General features: G+C 46.5%; 1 protein-coding gene across 12 annotated transcripts in view; it reads right to left on the bottom strand.

The window, feature by feature from the left end:
* Positions 1 to 21,043, bottom strand: part of LOC139581296 (phospholipid-transporting ATPase IG-like) — a 73,084-nt gene extending 52,041 nt beyond the window's left edge. For all 12 annotated transcript variants that reach the window (XR_011676188.1, XR_011676186.1, XR_011676187.1 and 9 more), the window contains exons 1-3: positions 20,406 to 21,043; positions 7,759 to 7,878; positions 6,244 to 6,333 (exon numbers count right to left, since the gene is read on the bottom strand). Coding sequence is in view for 7 of the 12 variants with exons in the window: in XM_071410890.1 (XP_071266991.1) it covers positions 6,244 to 6,333; positions 7,759 to 7,878; positions 20,406 to 20,432 (237 nt within the window). In the remaining 5 variants the exon portion in view is untranslated. The remainder of the gene's footprint in view (positions 1 to 6,243; positions 6,334 to 7,758; positions 7,879 to 20,405) is intronic.
* Positions 21,044 to 27,692: the final 6,649 nt, after the last annotated feature.

Below are 27,692 nucleotides of genomic sequence, written 5' to 3'. Positions count from 1 at the left end.
TATTACACATTCATGGGCAATCATTGTGTACTGTCTGTATTCCTACTGTAGCAGCATGGTGTAGAATGAGACATCGCAGACACACGTTAGCTAGCTACAACACAGGTATAGTTACTCCAAGACTAATGTGAGTCATCAAAACATTTAGCCAGTTTTGCTCATAATGAGAGGCACTGAGGCTAGCTAAGCTAGTTAGCTAGCAAGCTATAACGTTACACTAAAGTACATTTTAGGTATAACAAAAAACACAGCTACCTAGCATAAGCCTAGCTATTCATATACATTTGTTTTTGCTTTCGCTTGTTTGGGAATACGTGTGGGGGGTTTTTCATCACCATGCCCTGTTATGTCCGAAACGATCACCGTACTGTGCTGAACAACACTGCCTCGGTTAAAAGAGAGCTTATAGTGCTAGCTAGCTACCGACAGCAAAACAACTTGTTTGTCATTTACCCTCCTGAGTCCTGGTCCAGCTGGTCTCGAAATCATTTCTCTTGCAGTCTCAACACGTCTTCAGTGTATTCCTGCTCAAATACATAGGTCTATACGTAAAAGAATATCCAAAAATGGTTTCGCCGTCCAGCTCTTCTTGGAAAGCGGCAGCAGCCATTGTAGATAATTATTTAGCAGTCTCGGATAGACAGTGCACGGTTAACATAGCTCCAGTGAACTAGTACCGCCCCTGTTTTGAAAAGCCTGCCTTCAAGGGTGAGTCGAAGAAAGAAATGGCTCCTGTCTGGCTGTAGTCTTACAAAGCCAGGGGAAATGAGTCAGCCTAGAGATCCTGCAATGTTCCGGAAGATAGGAACATCGTTGAAACAAGACCAACGGCTTTATTGAACTAACACAACCATATATCTACTCGTGTGATCGTGCAATCGGCGAAACACAAAAAGCCACAATAATAGCTACAAACGTCTCCGTAAATTTTTAGATCACAGCAGGCTCAATCAACCAATGACGTCATTGGTTGAAGTCTCCCGGCACAATTTCTTCTTTTTTTTTAAACTACAGCTATAGTATATAATGTCTGAAACACCTCACTCAAAATTAAGCAGGGAGACCAGAAAAACACCCAAATAGAGTCTAGTGGTGAAGATTCCCTTTAATTTACGAGAATCAACGTTCATTGATGGTACCATTTTTTGCTGGTACTTTTACCCCTTTTTCGTGATATCCAATTGGTAGTTAGTCCTGACCCATCACTGCAACTACTGTATGGACTCGGGAGAGACAAAGGTCGAGAGCCATACGTCCTCCGAAACACGACCCTGTCAAGCCGCACTGCTTCTTGACACACTGATCGCTTAACCCGGAAGCCAACCGCACCAATATGTCAGAGGAAACACCGTACAACCGGCGCGCCACAAGGAGTCGCCAGAGCGTGATGGGACAAGGACATCCTGACCAGCCAAACCCTCCCCTAAACCACACGACACTGGGCCAATTGTCTCGCTCAACGGCCAAGGGTCTCACTCAACAGCAACGGCCGGTTGTGAGAGAATCCGGGGCTGTAGTGACACCTCAAGCACTGTGAAGCAGTGCCTTAAACCGCTGTGCCACTCGGGAGCCATAACTTGAGAAGTTGAGAAACATTGTTAGAAAGGTTAACATCTCCTCAATTCTAGTAAAAATCCTGTCAATGTGTTTCGGTGTTCCTGTGACCAATTCTGTTGGACAAAACCTCAAATGCAAATAGCGAGTTGAAACCACTTGTCAGAGAGGAAGAAGTGATCTCTCATCTTTGTTGTGTGAGTGGCAGGGGAGGGGCTTGGTGTGTGTGTGTGTGTGTGTGTGTGTGTGTGTGTAAACAGAGGCGGTGGCGAAGCGAGAGGTTTCACTCTTATGACAAAGCCTTTCTATGGACTTATTTTGAACCTAAGCTTGTCGCTTGCTTTCCCACCTTTGGTACAAGGACTCCCATTGTTAGGGCGGAGAAATTAGCACTTCGTCATTATATACTGATCTCTGGTGTAAATGGGAAGGTAAACACAGCACTGAAGGAGATACCAAAAAAACATGAGAACAAGCAGGGAAACACTCATAAAAGCGGGAAAAAAATCCTTGATACAGGCATTTGAAATAGTGCAAAAACATAACATTGAATTAAAATCGATATCGCCCAGCCCTACCATGAGGTTTCTAGACTAGTGCCATACCAGTTCTGACACGAGCATGATGACTACTGGTAGGCTACTCTATTTATACCAGCCAGCCACTCCATGATCTTATGCTCTCAGAATGTCATCCATCCAGCTATTCATCTCCCAGAAGAATCTCCCTAACGCTCAATATGCTGAGCCAGATTACACCGGGGACATGCTGTTTAGACCTTTAGTTTAGGTTACGGTTGTTATAGAGAGAGGTGGTTCGTTTCCATCTCCTTGGGTTAGAGGGAGAGCGATGGGGGAAGAGAAAGAAAATTTGATTTTTTTGAAATCATCGCTGGGCAGATCTTTTGGCCTTATAGAAGAGATGTGGAGGAGAGGTAGAGAAACAAAGTGACCTAACGCAGCAGAGGTGAAACACTTCTGAGATGCGTTTTTCTTTCTGGAAAGGTTCACTTCTGACAAAATCAGAAGTTGCTCAGGCTCTTCCCATTTCCCCTGAAAACTGGATGCATCCGCTTGTTGCCCCGCACAGGGTGGGAATGGTGTGGTCCAGCTGTGAGCACTGACCCGACAGATAAACATGTCACCCAGTGCTTTGACTCTGGCTCAGCCCTCACTCTCTCAGCCCACTCACACGTTCCACTGAGCAGTGGAGGAGAGGCTTACCCACACACACACACACGGTTTCACACCTGCCATAAATAGGTTAAACTCACAAACACATACAGAGGCTGACATGCAAATACACACAGGCCTGACCACAGGAAGTCAAATTGACTGTTTCACACGTACTACAAAACACACATTCAGACATTCAGTGACAAATACATAGCTACACCCAAACAAAAATTATACACACACACATTTTAAAATAAGGCTGTAACGTAACAAAATGTGGAAAACGTCAAGGGGTCTGAATACTTTCTGAATGTATATATATACACATACAGTTGAAGTCGGAAGTTTACATACTTAGGTTGGAGTCTAAAACTCGTTTTTCAACCACTCCACAGATTTCTTGTTAAAACTATAGTTTTAGCAAGTCGGTTAGGACATCTACTTTGTGCATGACACATGTAATTTTTCCAACAATTGTTTACAGATTATTTCACTGTATCACAATTCCGGTGGGTCAAAAGTTTACATACACTGAGTTGACTGTGCCTTTAAACAGCTTGGAAAATTCCAGAAAATTATGTCATGGCTTTAGAAGCTTCAGATAAATTATGTCAATTGGAGGTGTACCTGTAGATTACAGGTCGACCGATTAATCTGAATGGCCGATTAATTAGGGCCGATTTCAGGTTTCCATAACAATCGGTAATCGGCATTTTTGGACACCGATTATGAACGATTACATTGCACTCCACGAGGAGACTGTGGCAGGCTGACCACCTGTTACGAGACTGCAGCAAGGAGCCAAGGTAAGTTGCTAGCTAGCATCAAACGTATCTTATAAAAAACAATCAATCTTAACATAATCACTAGTTAACTACACATGGTTGATGATATTACTAGTTTATCTAGCTTGTCCGGCGTTGCATATAATCGATGCGATGCCTGTTGATTTATCATTGAATCATAGCCTACTTCTCCAAAGGGGTGATGATTTAACAAGCACTGTCGTTGCACCAATGTGTACCTAACCATAAATATCAATGCCTTTCTTAAAATCAATACATAAGTAAATATTTTTAAACCTGCATGTTTAGTTAATATTGCCTGCTAACATTAATTTATTTTAACTAGGGAAATTGTGTCACTTCTCTTGCGTTCTGTGCAAGCAGAGTCAGGGTATAATGCAGCAGTTTGGGCCACCTGGCTCGTTGCAGACTGTGTTTCTTCCTAACAAAGACCGTAATTAATTTGCCAGAATTGTACATAATTATGACATAACATTGAAGGTTGTGCAATGTAACAGGAATATTTAGACTGATGGATGCCACCCGTTAGATAAAATACGTAACGGTTCGGTATTTCACTGAAAAAATAAACGTTTTGTTTTCTAAATCATAGTTTCCTGATTTTACCATATTAATGACCTAAGGCTCATATTTCTGTGAGTTAATTATATTATCATTAAGTCTATAATTTGATATTCGATAGAGCAGTCTGACTGAGCGGTGGTAGGCAGCAGCACGTTCGTAAGCATTCATTCATACCGCACTTTCCTGCGTTTGCCAGCAGATCTTCGCTGTGCTTCAAGCATTGCGCTGTTTATGACTTCAAGCCTATCAACTCCCGAGATTAGGCTGGCAATACTAAAGTGCCTATAAGAACATCCAATAGTCAAAGGCATATGAAATACAAATGGTATAGAGAGAAATAGTCCTATAATAACTACAACCTAAAACTTCTTAACTGGGAATATTGAAGACTGATGTCAAAAGGAACCAGCATCTTCCATAAGTTCTCATGTTATGAGCAAGGAACTTAAACGTTAGCATTTTTACATGGCACATATTGCACTTTCTCCTCCAACACTTTGTTTTTGCATTATTTAAACCAAACATGTTTCATTATTTATTTGAGACTAAATTGATTTTTTTGATGTATTATATTAAGTTAAAATAAGTGTTCACAGTAAAACGTACCCACAGTAAAAAAAAGTACCCACAGTAAAAACGAGTCCAATGTCGACATAACCTGAAAGGCCGCTCAGCAAGGAAGAAGCCACTGCACACGGGGACAAAGATCGTACTTTTTGGAGAAATGTCTGATGAAACAAAAATAGAACTGTTTGGCCATAATGAACATCTTTATGTTTGGAGGAAAAAGGGGGAAGCTTGCAAGCCGAAGAACACCATTCCAACCGTGAAGCACTGGGGTGGCAGCATCATGTCGTGGTGGTGCTTTGCTGCAGGAGGGGCTAGTGCACTTCACAAAATAGATGGCATCATGAGGGAGGACAATTATGTGGGTATATTGAAGCAGCTGAACCATACTTCCAAAGTTGTAGCAAAATGGCTTAAGGACAACGAAGTCAAGGTATTGCAGTGGCCATCACAAAGCCCTGACATCAATCCTATAGAACATTTGTGGGCAGAACTGAAAAAGCGTGTGCAAGCAAGGAGGCCTACAAACCTAACTCCTTTACACCAGCTCTGTCAGGAGGAATGGGACAAAATTCACCCAACTTATTGTGGGAAGCTTGTGGAAGGCTGCCTGAAACATTTGACCCATGTTAAACAATTTAAAGGCAATGCGACCAAATACTAATTGAGTGTATGTAAACTTCTGACCCACTGGGAATGTGATGAAAGAAATAAAAGCTGAAATATATCATTCTCTCAACTATTATTCTGACATTTCACATTCTTTAAATAAAGTGGTGATCCTAACTGACCTAAGAGAGGGAATTTTTACTAGGATTAAATGTCAGGAATTGTGAAAAACTGAGTTTAAATGTATTTGGCTAAGGTGTATGTAAACTTCCGACTTCAACTGTGTGTGTGTGTGTGTGTGTGTGTGTGATATTGTTTGGTATAAAAAAAATTAAATGCATATCAGGGCTGGGTTTGGCTAACATACTAGGGCTTGGATTTGCCAGGGACCTCACAATACGATAAAGCACCGTACTTCGGTGCCGATATGATATGCATGGTGATGCTCACAATTCTATATGTATTGCGATTCAGTACTGTGATTTGATTGAGACTTGACGTTCCAAACATATTAGTTACTATATGCCTGCTGCAGAGACGAAAGAACATGAGAAATGTCATTTTAAAATCAGTCGGGGAAATAAAAAAAAAGTGCTGAAAACATGTTGGCTCACTATTAAAATAGATGGAGAACAAGCTATAGCAGCGTTTCCCAAACTAGGGGACACGAGAGATAATTGGGGGGGGGGGGGGGGGGGGGATTGTATTGGTTCATAGAGCCAGGGTTATGTCAGTAACCTCTGGTAGCTGCAAGATGTGGTTGCAATAAGAGGTTTCTGTTTTCTTCCTGCAAATATTGCACCATCTTTTGAACGGTCTAAGCTACATATTTCGACCGCATCACTGAAAGATTAGACTCTCAGGAACACGTATGGGTCTTCTGTTTCCCTCTACAATACCCAACGAGCCATTTTAACATTAACACATATTCAACATACAAACGAGTCAGACGCATAAACACAACTCACCTGCACCAAAAAGATGATGAGGAAGTAGAAATTGGCGATTCTTCTGAACTGCTCAAACAGATTCTTTGGCAGAAAGTTCCACACCGTGTACTGGAAAGACAAACAGAGAGAGAGAAGGCACCAATGAAATTACATGAGAATGAAAAAAACAATTTAGGCCTACCCACTGGATCCTGGGTCTCTGTAAACCACTATTTTACAGTTCTGACATCCCTGTTTTTCAACCTCTTTACTAGTAGGACGTATTAATCAGTTCCATCCTCTGTGTGTGTGTGTGTGTTGGTGCTGCCCTCAACCACCTGAGACCCAGGGAGCAGGTCTTCCCTCTGTCCCGGGGGGGCCTGCAAATATTCCAATGATTCGGATTAGCGACGACTCTCCTTAAATTTGCCCAGCCCTGAAAGGACAGCCGATTACCTTAAGTTGGCAGCAGATCCTACTTTTTTCGCTCTTTCTTTTAAGTGGGCATGACTGCGGATTCTCCACACAGTAGCTGAACGAGACACTCTTCTGTTGCCAAATCCCCGCGAGACAGCCCAACAACGCCCCGGGGGCAACTTAAACCACACAACAGGCTAAAGCAGGTGGAGGAAAACAGTGACACACACCATTGTTGAGAAGGGAGTGTAGAGGAACGTATTTGCATGGAGACAGATAGAGAGTGCTGAAATGCAAATGGTAGCAGAAAGGGACCATTTCATTTAGCCAGAGAGAAGAGAGAGTGAGGGAGAAGTAATAAGAGGAGGAACGTGAGGGGGGAGGGCAGGAGAAAGTGAGGGAGGGGAATAAGGGAGAGTGAGAGAACATAGTACAGGGAGAAGGAACGACAAGGGAGATCATGGGAAGCAGGTGCACGGTAGAAGTGTAAACACCACAGCCAGGGTAATTAACGACTGTTTACACGGTCACACTGGAGAACGAGAGACATTGATTGGCCCATCCCCAGTGGGACCCTCTGCACCACTATAAAAATCCCCTTCTTCCCTTTCTCGCTCTTCCCCTGCATCCTCATATACATGAATCTAAACCCCCAGCCAGCCCTCCTTCTCAGACCCACACCCTTAGCCCTGACAGGGGAGGGAGAGATTTAGGGGGGCTCATCAGAGAACCAGAGGGACAGCTTGAATCGCCACCCCTGCCTGCTGGTACATCAATAGTAGCAGTGTATTTCACCACCACAGACAGAGCTCTCCTGACAGACAAATAATGCGGGGAGCATGCGGGGAGGCAGTGGGAGGAGGGGAAAAAGAGAAAGTGCTAGAGAAGAGGACAATTAGAATTCAAGAGGTGGAGGGAGAGAGGGTCGTCCACCAAGATGAAACATCACTGCGCAAGCGAACACTGAGTTGAGAGCGCAGAGTGGTCGAGCGAGCAGAGGATGGGTCCCACGAGCAAATGTGGCCTTCCATTGGGGAGGAGCATGAAAATATACAAGCATGGTACGAAACGTCCACTCGTTTTACGGTGTTGTGCAGACCACAGGTCGACGGTGTAAAACATGGCAGTATATCTTACCTTGGAAGAGACAATCCTGTTGTTACAGAACTTGGGGGGGGTTAAAGCTTCGGTGGCGGGACAGGGCCGGTGGCCTACGTAGATGGTCCTGCTGTCTACCCTCCTCTCGTCCCTACCAAACTGTAGAGAGAGATGAACAGACAGAATTAGAAGAAATTCAGAGCCATGTGTACAACGTGTAAATATATGGCTTTAGCTGACATTTAGACAACACCGGAACACCTTCAGGAGACTAGACATGTAAACAGTAGCCTAATGCCGTAAACCAGCAGACTAAACCCTGGGGGAAATTCCACGACTCAACTCCACGTTTTACGATGGAGTTGAGAGGCGACTAGTGTGGGAGGACTGGAGCTCCGACGTCACATAAAATGAAGACATTGTTCTGTATAACTTCGGGCTACTCTTTAGGTGCTAAAATCTGTCTTTAAAATAAAGAAATGTATCTATGCGGTGGCGCTCCAGTCCGCCCAGACGCTGAGTTTAGTCGGCTAGGGGGGAAATGTTCTTCAAGTCCACTGCAAAGATGGCTTGTGCATAACTCCCAAGGTCAGTAAATGAAGATGTAGTCCACATCTAACGCATGGGGAGCTAAACAAATCAACGATACCGTTCACCTCTACCACAGTACAAATCAGTGAAACAACGATACTGCTCTCACCTCTACGACAGCGCAAATCAGGTCGTGGAAAACCATTTTCCTTTCTTTAACTTTGAAGTCTTAAGTCTTTCAAGTCTATAATATGAATTCAAATCAAGGCCATGAACCATACTATAATATCATCCAGTCGGAGGTGCAGAAAATAATTACAAAAGCTCTTTGCAAACTTCAAAAGCAACGGCGCACCAAAAAAAGCTGTTGAACGCAAGCTAAGGTTTCACGGGGGACAAAGGAAAGTATTACATGGGTCAACGGGCCAAAATGCAGGGTGCACCAGTCCTGTAATGAGTTTCATTTCTTCCCTCCAAGGTGGACAGTCGATGATTAGCCAGTTATAAAGCGCTGCCTCTGGGGAGAAGAGGCTGCTAACACCAGATTTATGGGCCCAGTTATCGCTTGTTCAGATGTAGACTGAGGAAGAGGCGGAGGAGGCAGCGCAGCAGGCAAGGCCAAGTCATTTCAATACACTGTGCTCTGCTGACCAAGGCCCTATGAACTCACATGACCAGAGAGAAGACAGAGCAAGGATGGGAGACCTTGGTAGACAGGGTCAGCAGGCAGAACAAGCCTCCCTGTTTCCCCCAGCACAAGGTCACCTGTACTCTGAAAGCACAATTCTTTCATCTTCCTTAAAATGGCAGTCTGGGTGAAACACAGGGTAAGAGCTTGAGTGTGAGGATGACTTTCTCCCCCACAGCCTAGGCCCATCTCTGGGTTCAGGAAGAACACTGTTAGTCAATATCTTTCCTGTATCCTGACAAGTGGGAGTATCAAATGTATCAAGGCCATTTTCTCCCTCTCTCTCTCTAGTGGTCTTGGGCACCACCTTCCCCTCAAAAGAACAGATGAGACAGGGAGTGAAGACGCACTAATACTCTCCATCTCACACACCCCCCCCCCCCTCATCCCTTAACTGGAAAGGACACCCATGATTCCAGAACCACTCTCTCTTATAGCACCTCCACTCAACAACAGCCCCCCCCCAAGCCCCAGAGCCTATATGAGGTGCTTCTGCCTGGTTAAAAGCACAAGCTCCACAGCCATTACAGAGGAAGTGAATTATTAAGGTTCTCCAGCTAAACGATCTGTAGACCTAATGCACTGGGGCCATGTGTGGCGTTGACAGCCGTCTGTCAGAGACGCCACCGACTGACAGCTGATCTGATCATGGACCAAACGCCACAGTGCCTGTGAAGTGTGAACAAAAGCCAGCTAGACACTGAGGTGTCCACCGACTGTACTGGGGACAGGTTAGATCAAAGCACAGACGTGAGTCTAGGGCGCCTCATTAGCTATGCATATGAGGAACAACATGTTTCTCGTTAAAGGAGGAGTGAGATTTCAAAAGGCAAATGTCTCTCTGTGCAGAAATTGAGATGCAGACAGTCCTGTTGTCTCCCAGTCTGGGAAGAGCCAAGTGATTGCATAATGCTCCGTCAGGCATGAGAGAGAGGACGCGTTGTTCACACCTCAGTGTAGCTGTCGAAACCTGTAATGCACTGCCCACCGGGCACAGCATAGCGCTCCTCCAACAGGACAGACCGGATGGACCGGAATGCCAGGGCGACGAGGGGAGAGTGAGGGAGAGGAAGCACAACCAGTTCCAAGGACAAAAACGCATACAGGTTTTTCTATTTCAAAACAGAAAATAGGCCTCGTAACCTTATGTAGCCCACACTACGGAGTGGGACCGCCAAAAGAAGCACATCTTATTCTCAACAGTTCTCCCTCCGAGGGACTCTCCACTCGGATCATTTTCTCCCCAGGTACTTAGTGAAGTACACTTCAAAAATGCCTGCTTCCATCGTAATAAGACCATTAGAGATTGAGAAAGCTGTGAACAAGACAACACATAATGCATCCCTAATGACAGAACGTTGGGTAAAAGCCGGCAGCACAGAAACTAAGTGAACACACACAACTACCCTCCCCGGACAATGCAAATTTCACACTGCAAATAAAGGAATACATTTACAAAACAAATTAGCCTTGAAGCAGAGAATACAAATGTTCTCAGTGCCTTTGGCTTCGACTGTAGACCCGTTTCCCCATTCAGCCAGAGACCACTGTGGGTTAGTTATTACCCATTGCTACCCTACTTTTCATCTGAGACAGTCCCTCTCTATGGGAGTCATTAACCGCGAGAGCGACGACGTTGCAATGCTGCCTCAAGGTTACAGCCACGGTAAGCAAACACTGACTGGGGATTTTAAACAAATGAAGAAGTTATTGAACAACCAGCCACAAACTAGATCTCATGGAAGCGGACATTTGGGACAGTTTAACAGAAACATAAGACACTTCAGAGAATACAAATCATGCCTTAAATTAAACTGCATATTAAAAAGAGGAAGAGGTCCAATGAGAACTCCCTGGGGGCCAATTGATAAGAACAGCTGTGTTGAATGGTCATCGATTTAGGAGGGAATGTCAGTGTAAAATAATGAGGGTCAGACCATAGGGCCAAATTCATTTTTGCACCGTTACGTGATCCCAATAATCTCCAAAAACAGTGCAGCCGAGGCCAAGCTATATAAGGAAAGGCTAATGTAAGTAAAAAGTAAATTGATGGAATTATCTTTGCCTCTTAGTCAAAGGACAAACTAGGCAGTGCAAAGCCAATAATGGAAGGCCGCAAAAGCAAAATTATAGTGAAAGTGCCAGGACGTCAAAGTTTGACAGTCGATTCCTGCTCAATGAAAATGCATTAGCTACAACAGAGCGATGGGAATCAATAAAACAAACATGGAACACTCAATTGAGCCGAGACCCAACTGCTGGGAAATAAACAGTGCATTAGAGGATTGACTAGAGCTCCCAACTTTACATTATTAGATTATGCTTTAAAGGAAATTAGGCACACATTGTTAAACAGGAAGAGGCTGGTAAGGGGAGGACAAACGCATGGTATTCAAGGCGGAGGCAACAGAATACTGCATTCAGCCATTGCCAAACCCGGATGAAGACATCACAGTCTGACAACACCGTGTCCTGTCACATCATCTTTTTTCTGAGACCTAGAACGGGCAAAACGTCTAGGAACTGACTAGTACTGAGTTCTGGTTAAGGGGTTTCTCTCAAAACATGAACTGGCGAGATAAGTGCCGTTTCGGTTTGATGCCGCTCTCATGCGTGACAGACTAAAGTCATCAGATGTGAAATTTGGTTCTGGCCTGGGTTCTGAAACGAACGTTTCTGACTATGTTGTCAGTACAACCAGTGTGGTTAGCCAACAGGATGGTGCAACCATGACAAAATTCAATTAGAGTAGATTCTGTCACGTCTGGTTGGAATTTTGTTCACCTTAATGCCGATTACCATATAGGCTCCAATAAAGTACATTCTCTACACTAAAGACACACCTCCATCTCCATCATGTGCAGCAACACCCTCCCCCCTCCCTTCCTGAAAGCCCATCTCTGCTTGGCAGTCGGCCACCACCACAATGCAAAACACACAGGGACGAGCTACTCCTGGAGAACCAGCAGACAGTGGCATGGTGCATATCACAGCCATACTGTGATCCACAAAGCCAACATCAACCTGGGTGTCCAGGTGAAGGAGCAGGCAAGCCCTTTGAGCCAAACTGACAACACACACAAAAACAACACAAGGCACACAGTTACCCTGGTACAACAAAAAAAATACAGGCACACAGTTAACCTGGCACAAAAAATACACAGGCACACAGTTACCCTGGCACAAATAAAATACAGGCACACAGTTACCCTGGCACAAATAAAATACACAGGCACACAGTTACCCTGGTACAAATAAAATACACAGGCACACAGTTACCCTGGCACAAATAAAATACACAGGCACACAGTTACCCTGGCACAAAAAAAAAATTGCACTGGAGGAGATACTTTAAATTATACATCAACTGGCCAGAGAAAGAAAGGGGCTTGCTGCTTTCGAGGCCTGAATCTCCAAGTGAAATTGACAGACAAGGCTGGTTGGTGGGTGCTGGGTTGCTCAATTCAAGTAGGTGAAGAGAGGAAGCAGAAGCAATGCGCACCTGAACACAATCCCAAAGTGGATACTGGCGGTGTCACTTGGTGTGAGTGAGTGAACACGACAAGTGGCTTGTGGAGCCCGGGGCAGAGTGGGCCCTGATATCATGATGTACGCTAACAAAATAAAAGCCTGTGACTGCAGGTGCTATCGAGGTCAGTTCGGTCAAAGCATATTCTGTGGGAACAGAGGGCGTCTCTGAATTTGTGTTTGCATACCACATGCCTGGACACGGCGAATCTGATTTTGCAGTCAAACGAGCAAAGCAGTGTGGATGTGAGTTCTAGGTCTGTTGGAACAAATTCAAAAGGAGACATAATACAGCTGGTCCTCCCTTGTAAAATGAAGTCCTAAGCTTGTTGCTGATGCTGTATGAGCCTCATAAGGAAATCTCCTACTTACTGGTTTAATGAGGTGTGAAGTGCAGGGCATGGAGAGAGGGAACACTGGAGACCAACTACAGTACCTCTTCATGCCCTGCACGTGCCCCAACGACACACCCTGCACGTGCCCCAACGACACACGCTTTTGACCGCCCTGCACGTGCCCCAACGACACGCGCTTTTGACCGCCCTGCACGTGCCCCAACGACACCCGCTTTTGACCGCCCTGCACGTGCCCCAACAAGTCAACACCCGCTTTTGACCGCCCTGCACGTGCCCCAACAAGTCAACACCCGATTTTGACTACTCTGAGGGCAAAGGTAGCAACGCAGGGCACGGGCCATGTTGAAGTAGATTAAAGGGCCAACTTCCCCATAAAGGGGAACTGGAGGACAGCCGCAAGTTCCAGTACAGTAGTTCCACTGATAACACCACAGGCAATATCAACAAACACGTAGGCCTGTTTGTGTGGGGGTGGGGCGGCTGGGAATTGTCAGGGACCTCAAGATACAATATTATCGCGATTCTTACTTGGCCTCAGCCACAGGAGCACACAGGGACACCCCAGGAGGAACCAGATGGAAACGATGCAATGAGCACACATCAAGGGACCAACCAAAACAGCCAAGAGCACACAAACGGACTGAACTGTGTTCGTCAACAATAGATTTTGGAAACAAGTAACCTATCGATTTCAATGCTCCAGGTGTAATGCCAACAGACATTCATCAAGAAAATCAGGATGACCAACAGCGAAAACTGCTATATAAAGCTAATCTGCTAGTTAACAGTGAGCGCATAACAGACCACACACAAAACACCAACGGTGTTAGTCACTGCAGTGCTAGTGCTGGCACTCTCCTCTCTCGCTTCCTCCATCTTGTCTGCTTGCGCTCTTATTAACTCAGTTTCAATCTCACATTCACCTAGTCACAGAACCTACCGGCTGCAGTCAATGGTTCCCACCAGTGACTGCAGCCGACTTCAAACTTCACATCTAAAATTAGCCAACAGTTTAGACTGTCGTGACTTTAAGAGACATCGTACAATCATGACAGTATAGTGGCACCTCTATCACTGGTTCACACACAAAGGCCCATTGTTCATTGTTCTTCTTCAAAGGCCCATAGTTCTCAAAGCGCTCCTGACTGCCATTCGCAGACCGTGCCGAGAAGCACCATAGTTTATTAATAGGACAACAGCAACTTGAATTGAGGACTGGTTAGTCCTAAGGAGCTACAGTTGAATGGGAAAGGCCCATTGCTCCAGTAGCAGACACAGTGTTCCGTACTGTACCATCCGTGTACTGTGGACTGGTCTGCATTACAATTGGGAGGGGGAGACAGCTTGTTACTTTGGGATCCATCTGGAGCTGAATACAGTAGGCTAGTAGAGCAAGCTAGTGACAGAAGTACTAAGTGACGTTTTTGGGAATGTTTCTCCAAGACCAGAGATGTCCGCGTTGTGAGAAGAAGGCCCTAACAGGTGGCCATACTCAAGAAATGCTTTTTCTTGATTCATTCATCATTCACTGTCCATACAGGGTATGAATACAAATGAGACGCTGCGTAATTCAAGTGCCACTGTATAAAAGCAATGCAGTCTCCTGCCTCGGGCATCGCCTAAGACGAGCACGGCATGATAAGACTGCACGCTGAGGGTTGTGAAAATGTTTACAATATGCAGAAAAACTGTGGGAGGGTGTTAAAATGTTTTTAAAAAACAGGAAATACATAAGTGTTTTTGAACAATGCTGACCAAAGCCTGTGGTCGTCCAGTCTGCAATGGGACTTATTGTTCCTCAAAAACATGTCCAAGAGCGTCACAGCACATAGAACAAGGAACATATAGCCACTTACAAAAGACAAACACACTGTAGGTGAAAGTGGGAAAACTTAATGTAGCTTGCAATACACCAAGTCTTGGTTTTGCATTTTAGCACAGTGAATGCATTAACCCTCGAGTCAATATCTAGGGACCCACGGAAATCGAATTTACATAATAAATAAAAAAACAAAATCTGTCTGTTTAAGATAGAGATGTATTTTTTTTGCATGGGCTGCATCTCAATCCACAGCATCCGCCAAACGGCGGCCTTCCACATCTGTGGTTAAAGGTGGAGGAGACCACAGCGGTGTTGGTCAGACATCTCGAAAATTGGGCTTCTCACAAAAACGTCTGTAGCATACGAATGGTTTGGCCTACAAACTAATATGACCACCCTATGGAAATGTGACTCACCTAGGACTGTTGCGGGGACCGTATCACCGCCACACCGGCGGTCACGAGTCATGAAGGCAGTCAAATTCCATGTGACCGTTTAGTCACTGTAATTTGGCGTCTCCAAGCTCTGATGCTGCTGCTGGTGCTCATTAGTAGCCTACCAAAGTTGCTAACTGCCTGGTACTCAGCAATCTATTGTTCCTCTAATCACGCAATGCAAATGTAGTCTAAAATCTAATCAAACACTTCATGAGAGCCCATTTCTATAGGCTATGCAATTGCGGGATAAAAAAAGAGTGCTGGCCTCTACTAAAAAGAGGATAACATCAGCTTTCTATAGGTTAGGTGTACTATATTTATTTCTCAACTTTCCTAATATTAAGCACATTGCTTATCTTTACAACAAGAGTATAACCTGGCATGAAAATGAACCACGGGTAAAGCGTCCTCTATTTGCTATTTAAGTGCATAGATGTATTTTTTCCCCGCTGCGATAAAGGGGAATTCGATTATTTAGTATAAGACAAGATTAGCCTATCACTTATATATAAATCACTTGTGAACGATGCCCAGCATAAGAAGCAATGCCTTTTTTCCCCCCCCAGAGTATCACGAACATGTTGGTGGTTTTGATCTACGATCCCCACAAGTGTCACGGGACACGTCTGAAGTCGGTACCGCCGATCTGCCAACCTCTGACTGTAGCTTCCGAACAGTTTGAGCTACACACTAACATGACCCCCTCTATGGAAAGGTGTGCATCTCAAGAACATGTACAAGCCTCAAGTCTCAACCTGCAGGCAGCCCTGTGCCTGGTTTTTTAAATGAATGGAAGTATACCAAACATTCAGAACATTACTAGACTCAGAGTGGTGGGGGATGGTACGAGCAGCACCAAGATAACAAGTGGTTCAGGTGCCTGTAGTACTGCTGCTGTACGTAGATCCGTTCTAGTTTGCATACGTGTACTGTATGGCTGTGACTAAACTAATCTGGACTGAGCGTGCTACGCACTGGCTTTCATCCCGTTGCCACGTCAGGCGCAGGGAGCCATCCGATATGGCGGGAGGTATTTGACATCTTAATGCCGGCGAGCTTTTAAAAAAAAAAATCTAATTATCTGCATCTCAGCTGCAGCACTTCTGATGTCATCTTTCATAATTCAAGCTACTGACTAATTGCCATTCAAACATCTATGAGGCTGCAGGCAATGATTGGTGTGAATGGGGCCGCTCCTTCCTTCCCTCCCAGTCATTCGTGACCAGGGTTAAGAGACTCAATATTCTACCCGTTGCCGAGTGCTGCCGGCTGCCCTGGCGTAAGTGTTTGTTCTGGAGGTAATCGTCATACTGTTGTTTAACTGGGGGGGGCTGCTCGCAAGTGTGTGTGTGTGTGTGCGCACGCGTTTCCAACAATGCGTGTCAACCGACACTCAAACCCATGTGAAGAGGTTGCCGTTTCTCTCGTGTCAGTGACTATGGTTAAAAACTGGGATGGCAAAACATTGGTTCTTTGATTACCCTCCCCGCTCACCCTCCGTCTCTCTGACTCAGACAAAAACATATCCACACACACACACACACTTCAACATTCTCTTCAAAGCTCACTGCGAACGCTCGTTGGGTAATGCCGGCGACGGGGCGCAACAGGGATTCTCTGGTTGTTCTTTATAAATATATGGATGACGAGAACGCATTTTAAGTGCTGCTACCCGAAGCAACGATACGCAGGCCAGAAGAGGAGCGTTGTGAGAATTTAAAATAAATCAGGTGGATTGAATTATTTAGAAGTACAAACTGAGAATTCAACCTCGCTTTTAGACGGGAGATGGAACACTGCCACAAAAAGCAACGGTGCACCCGTGGCACCCTTATTTAACACCAGACCACCTCTCCCCATCACCCTCAGCCCCTGAAAGCCTGTCCATTAGGTGCAGTGAGAGGAGTGCAGGGGCTACAACAGGTAAACCTACTGTATGCCCCTCCATATCCTCAGGTTCAGTCACGCAGGGCCAGGCTCTGTGCTCCATCAGCCTGTCCAAAACCCTGCTACCGTTTATCCCCCGCCTCCCCAAGCTAAATGTATTTATTGTCCTGCTGTGTGGTGCAGATGAGCTCCAGAGGCTGGGTTTTCATTATTGGGTGGAGAGGGGAGCGTGGAGAAAAGAGAAAAGTCCAGAGTAAGCACTTCTGTCCGCCAGCCAGTCCGGGGCGCAAGACTGATGGCGGCAAAACGAAGCACAGCTCTAATCAATACGCAGCTCTCCTGATTGAAAACGGCCACCCAGACCTTGTAAGGACTGCGGCCTCTGAAATCTTACCCTCCCAGAGCACTCAACCCAAAAACTCCTCCCAAGGAGCCCCCCAGTCTGTACAGCCAGGTCTCACTCATCACTTGACAAACTACCCCCATATCTTTCCCAATAGGTGTTTAGGATCATAAGGAAGGATCCTGGGCCTCTATGGTTAGTCACAGTGTAGATAGTGATACATCAAAACAACCAATGCACGCACCAGTTGAAACAAAACACCATCGCTATCAGTAGAAGCAGAACTGAGAAGCTCTTCTTACACGCAAGAGATTGGCTGTCAGGTCACGGAAGTCAACGATGTTTGTTTAGATGGGAGGGAAATTGGATCATGAGAGAATCCTTGTGTGTGTTGACTATGGACTGCTGCGGTACGAGGCTCTTCTCTCTAGATCGACCTGAGAATCAGGTTCACAGCATCTCGAGGCTCTTCTCTCTAGATCGACCTGAGAATCAGGTTCACAGCATCTCGAGGCTCTTCTCTCTAGATCGACCTGAGAATCAGGTTCACAGCATCTCGAAGCTCTTCTCTCTAGATCGACCTGAGAATCAGGTTCACAGCATCTCGAGGCTCTTCTCTCTAGATCGACCTGAGAATCAGGTTCACAGCATCTCGAGGCTCTTCTCTCTAGATTGACCTGAGAATCAGGTTCACAGCATCTCGAGGCTCTTCTCTCTAGATCGACCTGAGGATCAGGTTCACAGCATCTCGAGGCTCCAGAACTGTTTAACATGCACACCTGCAAAGCCCTGATACGAGACAACATACCCCGCCAGGCAAGGGCCTGCTTATTAGCGCTGAGGTCACAGCAGAGTAGAGGCTGGGCGATATATTGAATTAATACAAAATGTATGTTTCAGTGAATTAAAAAAAGTATTTACGTTTAGGTCCGCATGTTGCCTTTTTTGACGCCTGCAAAGCCCTGACTGACACGAGACAACATCCCCTGCCAGGCAAGGGCCCGCTTGTTATTTATAGTAGTACATTGTTATCGATTACTGTATTGTTGGGATTAGAGCTTGCAAGAAAGACATTTCACTGTACTTGTGCATGTGACATTACAACGTGAACGCCCTCAGAGGGTGCAGCCGACCCTGCTGAAAACACCCAAGACTGCAGCAGCTCATTCAATTAGATGGACCTCACACCACAACAGAGAAAGAGAGAGAGAGGAGGCAGGGGGAACAACATTCCTGAAATGCTCAGCTCCTCACAAACGTTTGCGGTCCTTTTTTGGTCAAAGCCACTGTTGGTTAACACAGCCCCACAGGCTAATTGCCTATGAATAGAAACTGAAATGAGACAGAGCGCAGGAAGGATAATGGTTTTAGAATGCACCATTGAGACAAAAAAGTTGGATCTTAAACCTGCACATTATCCTGAATTCACTTCTCATGTGCTGTCCTTTGAAGTGCTTGTACAGATAAACAGAAAAACAAATGTCCTCATGTAAGCCATGTACTTGAACTGAGTGACCGGACTGCATGGACAGTATGCAGAAAGAAACATTAGCATTGTCCGCTCCAGTTACCCAGGAGGAGGTTAAGAGGACTGACTACTAAAGGAACAAGAAAGGTAGCTACAGTACTAGGGAACAGAGACTGGGCGATGGAATGCCTTGATGTGTCCGTGCTCTTCCCTTTGAGGCAAGGAAGGGGTTTCCAAATTGAATACTATCACATTTCCGCCAGGCTTCACCTCTTCACAGGTCTAGCTGCTACCTTCAATGGCTTGAGAGAACATGAAAGGCAGCTCTGGGATTCTGCATTCCTGTCAGAGCATTACAACCTCTGGAGCTTCCGCCTGACGGAAAGCACAGCACCACTCGTTCTGTTCCCACAGCCATCTTTAACGAATTTGTGAAGACACCCGGGGCTTTTGCGCATCATAGAGGCAAGTCAAGTGAAGATCCCGATTCCTCTTCAGATTGAGTCTCCCTCCGCATCTCCCTCCCTCCTGTAATGTACCACGACGCTTCCCGCTCCCCCTCCGAGCGAATGGGAGGGTGGTGTGAATTTACAAGGCAGAAAGCCAGAGCTCGAGATTACAGCACAATGCACATCAATGAAAGTGTGGCTGGCTGCTACACACAAAATGTTATTTACAGCTCACACAAAAAATAAATTACAGGAGCAAACAGCTCAGGAGGCAGAATTATACGCTGACCTGGCAACACTTAAAGAGAAGCTGGAAAAGGGTCAGGCTGCATAATTATTATATTGCTTTTCCTCCTCCACCACCAGTATCTAAGCTGCTCACATTGACTCTGGGGATAAAACCTAATAGTTACAACAGGTTATTGGAGGACTATAAAAAGGAAGTAGAAATGCCTTCATTAACAGGGGCTTGTGACTGTGCACGTGAATAAGGGCTTGATCCATGCTTCCTTCTTTGATGATGACCATCAACAACCAATGATTTAAGGACTATAAAACTTGTATTGAGCAGGATTAAACGTATGGTTTGAATTTGCTGACAACAGTGAAATTCAACTCAGACAGATACTGAGTAACTTTTAGTTCAACAGAAACCAATGATGATTTTACGAGGCTTCTTTAAATACAGGACCATATGAAACAGGGTAACAGTAATTTCATCACTGAAAATTAGAATTTAACATCACATTCAAGTGGAAAGGTAATGACAACCTGCTCTGAGATCAGTTGTTTTTACATGACCATCTGAGGAGACCGAGTTATCAGAAAGTTGATAGCTTGTAACGTTGTCCCCTAGGGATGAATTACTGTCTACTCTCTGTCAAAAATATCCATGTAAAAGAGGAAACTTCGTAGTAATATTGTAGCCAATAAACTACCGTTAACCTTTGGTAAAACTAGCCAGCATGCTTTCATGAGTAGCAAGAAGCATCACTTTGCTGACAGAGTATATTATCCTGATAATTGCTTGACAGAATAGCAAGAGGCGGTTGGCTAGCTATATTCTTGATTAGCTATATTCGGCTAACGTTAGCTCGCTATAGCTACATTCCAAACATGCCGCATAAACTTGAGTGCCGGGTGGCTGGCTAGCCATGTGTACTGCTGTCATACATACCAAACGGTTCAGTCTTCTCCGTAGCATATTTCAGTATTTTCTTTAGTCTTCTTTGGTAACTGGGGACTAATAGTTCCAACCAGCTTACAGGCTCTGTTTGAGCTTTTCTGATATGTAACTTCGCATGTATATTAGTTAATAACTAGCTCGCTATCCAGCTATGTTCTACCCTAGTAGTCCTTCTGGCTACATGGAATGCCGCAGCGATTCTAAATTGTTTCCATTTTGTTTGAATTCGAGCTCTTCTAACCATTCGCATTATACCTTTTAAATGTGAATCGCGTTACTGTGCTAGTCGTGCTTCCCCGTGCAAACCGTTGAAATGATCCGCGACATCCTGTAGTACTATGCGCTGTTGCTGTCTTTCCCAAATGAATCGTCGCATACAAATCAACTCGCCGCGCGGTGTGGCCGACATACAAAAAGTAAGTTCAATGTTGATTCATACACACGTCGGACTCGCTTACTACCGCCCCCTTGTCTTCTTTTAGCCAAACCCTGTCAAACATATTTTTTTTTACAACCCCCACAACCATCCCATGTTTTAAGGCCGGGTTCAAGTGCTAGTCTGAAATAGGAAACTTGGAAATGTCCGACTTCCAAACTGGTTGCGGTTATACACGTGCGGCGTTCAACGAATAAGCAAGTCGGAATGTCAGAGTTTCCTAGTTCCTACTAGTATATGAACGCAGCTATAAGCCCCGCCCATTGAAGGTGCGACGGTGAGGGGTTGTGCTTGGATTTGTAGTCATAAGTCTATTGGTGAACAACTTTAGCTATTTCCTTTTCATAAAGTCTTATCTATCCTGTATCAGTGTCAACAGTAAAGATGAGCAAAATATAATATCCAATAATCAGTTCAGTAGTCCCAGCACCAAGCAAAAAGTTGAGTTAAAGACGTTATATACAGAATATGAGCTATGGTGCTTACCCTGAAAAGTATTGTAGACTGTGTATAAAAAATAAGTATATTTTTTTAGTATCTGTACTTTACTGTTTATATTTTAGACAACTTATACTTTTACTTCACTACATTCCTAAAGAAAATAATGTACTTTTAACTCGTAAATTTCCCCTGACACCCGAAAGTACTCATTATATTTTGAATGCTAAGCAGCAAAGGGAAATGGTCCAATTCACTCACTTATCAAAAGATCATCCCTGGTCATCTCCACTGCCTCTGATCTGGCGGACTCACTAAACACAAATGCTTTATTTGTAATTCATGTCTGAGTGTTGGAGTGTGCCCCTGGCTATCCATAAATAAATAAGAAATGGTGACTTCTGGTTTGCTTGAATGAATAAGAAATTATTTATACTTGTACTTTTTTTCATTTTAGCAATTACATTTACTTTTGATACTTAAGTATATTTAAAACCAGATACTTTTAGACTTTTACTCAAGTAGTATTTTACTGGGTGACTAACTTTTACTTGAGTCATTTTCTATTAAGGTATCTTTACTTTTACTCAAATATGACAATTGAGTACTTTTTCCACCGCTGGCCGTTTGGGTAGACTGCTATACCTAATGTACTTGTGGGCTGCTGTTGATGAGCAGATCATGATGGTGAGCAGTGGTGTAAAGTACTTAAGTAAAAATACTTAGAAGTACTACTTAAGCAGTTTTTGGGAGTATCTGTACTATACTATAGACAACTTTTACTTTCACTTCACTATATTCCTAAAGAAAATACTGTATATTTTACTCCATACATTTACCTTGACAACCAAAAGTACTCGTTACATTTTGAATGCTTAGCAGGACAGGAAAATTGTCATATTTTGCCTCTGGCCTGGCAGACTCACTAAACACAAATGCATCTTTTATAAATAATGTCTGAGTGTTGGAGTTTGCCCCTGGCTATACATACATTTTAAAAACAAGAAAATTGTGCCTTCTGCTTTGCTTAATATCAGGAATTTTCTATGATTTATAGTTTTACTTTTCATACTTAATTACATTTTAGCAATTACATTTACTTGATACTTAAGTATATTTTAAACCAAATACTTTTAGACTTTTACTCAAGTAGTATTTTACTGGCTGACTCATTTTACTTGAGTAACTTTCTATTACGGTATCTATACTTTTAAGTATGAAAATTGGGTACTTTTTCCACCACTGATGTTGAGATCCGTATGCTTTACTCTATCTCCTCCATGTGGCTTTATAGTGAACTGCAAACAGTTTTTCTCAAAAACAGAAAAAGCTTATTTCCTATCTACCAGTATCAACATAGTACATCTACAATGGAAGAGAAATGTATTTATATTTAATCTCAAGTGATCATAATGAAACATAAGGATAATAAAGTAGGTAGCTTCCATAAATGTGATGTTTATTTTCTATTTAAACACATAGGCCTAAGTGTAGGATCCATTGATCAGTTGTCTTCCCTCATCTCATCTTCCTCTCAGGCCTAGAGGTTCACTCTGAAAGGGAGCTATCCTGGCATCTCACAGAGCTGGAATCCCTGGTCCTCTTCCTGGACACCTTTGGCCCTTTAGGGGTGGGCACCAGGTCAGGTAGTGTGGGTCCTCCAGGTATGGCATTTACATACCTCAAGTAGTCCTCGTACTACTTGAGGTAGTACGAGGACAGCATCCAACAGCATCCAACTTCTCCTTCCTGTTCTTCTTTCTGTCTCTCAGCCGGTGTCCGTTTCTGCCAACGTTCCATATACTTAGGGTGCGTTCGTAAATTCAATCTGGAGTGCCAGAGTGTGCTCAAAGTGCCTTCTGGGTGTTCATAAATTGAGAGCTTGTCAGATTGTCCGTTCGTAAATTCGGAGCGTTTCGCTCTCAGAGCGTTCAGAGCGCACACTGGACACTGTGGCCGAGGAGTAGGGTTGATCAGATTGTTCTGGCCTTACAACTGCAGTCAAGCACACAAGCTAACTGGCTAACGTTGGCTAGCTTGCTAGCTACTTCGAGACACAAATGAGAAAACACCTCACTCTGACCATTTTACTCCCCTTAGCAGAGCTGGTTAGGCTGTTTTCATGTTATCTCGAGAGTTGATGACTGTAACTGTGCTGCTGGCAACAATTTAATTACGTTTCTTTGCCAACGTTTACTGACACCAGCCATATTCAAAAGGCGTTCGTAAATTCATAAATTATTCTGCGCTCTGGCACACTCAGACGAGAGTGGTCCGAAATCAGAGTAGATCACCAGAGTGAATTTACGAACGCACCCTTAGCCAGAGCCTGTAGCTATTCCTCTTCTACTTTCTTCATCTCAGCATTTGTCGTCAGTCCCTTTAGAACACCAACATTCAGTACCCATTCCTGACACTCATCGTTAAGTTCAGCCTTATCCTTAGGCTGTGTACCAGTTAATTTACCAGTGCATGTACCACTTTCTGACAGTCAGTCAGTTCCTGTGCCTTCTTGCGAAGATCAGCCACTTGACATGCCACGTCCTCTTCTTGAGCCTTTGCCCTAGTTCGAGCAACGACCAGTTGCTGAACCCGTAACTTGACCGGTCTCTTAGCTAGCTTCCGTTTTATTATCTTTCCGAGTTTCTTAGCCTCAGTCTGAATCTGTGCCTGGGTTTGGGCTTGGGAAGAATAAACTGACCTCTCTCCCCGACCTCTCTCCCTGACCTCTCTCCCCGACCTCTCTCGCCGACAACTCTCCCCGACCTCTCTCCCTGACCTCTCTCCCCGACAACTCTCCCCGACCTCTCTCCCTGACCTCTCTCCCCGACAACTCTCCCCGACAACTCTTCCCGACCTCTCTCCCCGACCTCTCTCCCTGACCTCTCTCCCCGACAACTCTCCCCGACAACTCTTCCCGACCTCTCTCCCCGACCTCTTTCCCCGACAACTCTCCCCGACAACTCTTCCCGACCTCTCTCCCTGACCTCTCTCGCCGACAACTCTCCCTGACCTCTCTCCCTGACAACTCTCCCCGACCTCTCTCCCTGACAACTCTCCCCGACAACTCTTCCCGACCTCTCTCCCTGACCTCTCTCGCCGACAACTCTCCCCGACCTCTCTCCCTGACCTCTCTCCCTGACAACTCTCCCCGACCTCTCTCCCTGACCTCTCTCCCTGACCTCTCTCCCTGACCTCTCTCCCTGACAACTCTCCCCGACCTCTCTCCCTGACCTCTCTCCCTGACAACTCTCCCCGACCTCTCTCCCTGACCTCTCTCCCCGACCTCTCTCGCCGACAACTCTCCCCGACCTCTCTCCCCGACCTCTCTCCCCGACAACTCTTCCCGACCTCTCTCCCTGACAACTCTCCCCGACCTCTCTCCCTGACCTCTCTCCCTGACAACTCTCCCCCACCTCTCTCCCTGACCTCTCTCCCTGACAACTCTCCCCGACCTCTCTCCCCGACCTCTCTCCCTGACAACTCTCCCCGACCTCTCTCCCTGACCTCTCTCCCTGACAACTCTCCCCGACCTCTCTCCCTGACCTCTCTCCGTGACTTCTCTCCCCGACCTCTCTCGCCGACAACTCTCCCCGACTTCTCTCCCCGACCTCTCTCGCCGACAACTCTCCCTGACCTCTCTCCCTGATCTCTCTCCCCGACAACTCTCCCCGACCTCTCTCCCTGACCTCTCTCCCCGACCTCTCTCGCCGACAACTCTCCCCGACCTCTCTCCCCGACCTCTCTCCCCGACAACTCTCCCCGACCTCTCTCCCTGACCTCTCTCCCCGACCTCTCTCGCCGACAACTCTCCCCGACCTCTCTCCCTGACCTCTCTCCCCGACAACTCTCCCCGACCTCTCTCCCTGACCTCTCTCCCCGACAACTCTCCCCGACAACTCTTCCCGACCTCTCTCCCCGACCTCTCTCCCTGACCTCTCTCCCCGACAACTCTCCCCGACAACTCTTCCCGACCTCTCTCCCCGACCTCTTTCCCCGACAACTCTCCCCGACAACTCTTCCCGACCTCTCTCCCTGACCTCTCTCGCCGACAACTCTCCCTGACCTCTCTCCCTGACAACTCTCCCCGACCTCTCTCCCTGACAACTCTCCCCGACAACTCTTCCCGACCTCTCTCCCTGACCTCTCTCGCCGACAACTCTCCCCGACCTCTCTCCCTGACCTCTCTCCCTGACAACTCTCCCCGACCTCTCTCCCTGACCTCTCTCCCTGACCTCTCTCCCTGACAACTCTCCCCGACCTCTCTCCCTGACCTCTCTCCCTGACAACTCTTCCCGACCTCTCTCCCTGACAACTCTCCCCGACCTCTCTCCCTGACCTCTCTCCCTGACAACTCTCCCCCACCTCTCTCCCTGACCTCTCTCCCTGACCTCTCTCCCTGACAACTCTCCCCGACCTCTCTCCCCGACCTCTCTCCCTGACAACTCTCCCCGACCTCTCTCCCTGACCTCTCTCCCTGACAACTCTCCCCGACCTCTCTCCCTGACCTCTCTCCGTGACTTCTCTCCCCGACCTCTCTCGCCGACAACTCTCCCCGACTTCTCTCCCCGACCTCTCTCGCCGACAACTCTCCCTGACCTCTCTCCCTGATCTCTCTCCCCGACAACTCTCCCCGACCTCTCTCCCTGACCTCTCTCCCCGACCTCTCTCTCTGACCTCTCTCCCCGACAACTCTCCCCGACCTCTCTCCCTGACCTCTCTCCCCGACCTCTCTCCCTGACCTCTCTCCCCGACAACTCTCCCCGACCTCTCTCCCCGACAACTCTCCCCGACCTCTCTCCCCGACCTCTCTCCCTGACCTCTCTCCCCGACCTCTCTCCCCGACAACTCTCCCCGACCTCTCTCCCTGACCTCTCTCCCCGACAACTCTCCCTGACCTCTCTCCCTGACCTCTCTCCCCGACCTCTCTCCCTGACCTCTCTCCCTGACAACTCTCCCTGACCTCTCTCCCTGACAACTCTCCCCGACCTCTCTCCCTGACCTCTCTCCCTGACCTCTCTCCCCGCCCTCTCTCGCCGACAACTCTCCCCGACAACTCTCCCCGACCTCTCTCCCTGACCTCTCTCCCTGACAACTCTCCCCGACCTCTCTCCCTGACCTCTCTCCCTGACCTCTCTCCCCGACCTCTCTCGCCGACAACTCTCCCCGACCTCTCTCCCTGACCTCTCTCCCCGACAACTCTCCCCGACCTCTCTCCCCGACCTCTCTCCCCGACAACTCTCCCCGACCTCTCTCCCTGACCTCTCTCCCCGACCTCTCTCGCCGACAACTCTCCCCGGCCTCTCTCCCCGACCTCTCTCCCCGACCTCTCTCCCGACAACTCTCCCTGACCTCTCTCCCTGACCTCTCTCCCCGACCTCTCTCCCCGACCTCTCTCCCCGACAACTCTCCCTGACCTCTCTCCCTGACCTCTCTCCCCGACCTCTCTCGCCGACAACTCTCCCCGACCTCTCTCCCCGACCTCTCTCGCCGACAACTCTCCCTGACCTCTCTCCCCGACCTCTCTCGCCGACAACTCTCCCCGACCTCTTTCCCCGACCTCTCTCCCTGACCTCTCTCGCCGACAACTCTCCCCGACCTCTCTCGCCGACAACTCTCCCCGACCTCTCTCCCCGACCTCTCTCCCCGACCTCTCTCGCCGACAACTCTCCCCTACCTCTCTCCCTGACCTCTCTCGCCGACAACTCTCCCCGACCTCTCTCCCCGACCTCTCTCCCTGTCCTCTCTACCTGACCTCTCTCCCTGTCCTCTCTCCCTGACCTCTCTCCCTGTCCTCTCTCCCTGACCTCTCTCCCTGTCCTCTCTCCCTGTCCTCTCTACCTGACCTCTCTCCCTGTCCTCTCTCCCTGACCTCTCTCCCTGATCTCTCTCCCTGTCCTCTCTCCCTGACCTCTCTCCCTGTCCTCTCTACTTGACCTCTCTCCCTGTCCTCTCTCCCTGACCTCTTGGACTGACATGAGTTGAAACAAAATAGGAACATTATTGTTAGCTTGAGTGTATTTACATAATTGGTACTCTTCTCTAATATCTCAATTTACAAATCCCTTTTTAATTCCTCCTCTTATCATTTTTTACACCAACAAAAGCAAGACTTGCTTGATCGACTTGGTGAGTAGGGTTAGGTGACATTCTCCATTCATGTTACATTTCAAAGTCATCCACAGTTAGTCTAGAAGTTAATCTGAAGTCATTTCTTCCAGGTGTAGAAGATTCTGACAGTGGCTGTCTGTGTTTAGAGTGTTGAGAATTGATTCGAATGCGGATGCCATAATGTTAGTTTTTGACATTACAATCAATGTTGAAGCCTCTGACAGATGCGATTTCCACTGTTACCATGCCAACAACACCACATGATGAAGTTCACTGAAGTGGCATCAAGGGTT

This window comes from Salvelinus alpinus, chromosome 7, assembly GCF_045679555.1.
Source record: "Salvelinus alpinus chromosome 7, SLU_Salpinus.1, whole genome shotgun sequence".
Taxonomy (NCBI): domain Eukaryota; kingdom Metazoa; phylum Chordata; class Actinopteri; order Salmoniformes; family Salmonidae; genus Salvelinus; species Salvelinus alpinus.
This window is presented reverse-complemented; position numbering and strand designations above follow the sequence as displayed.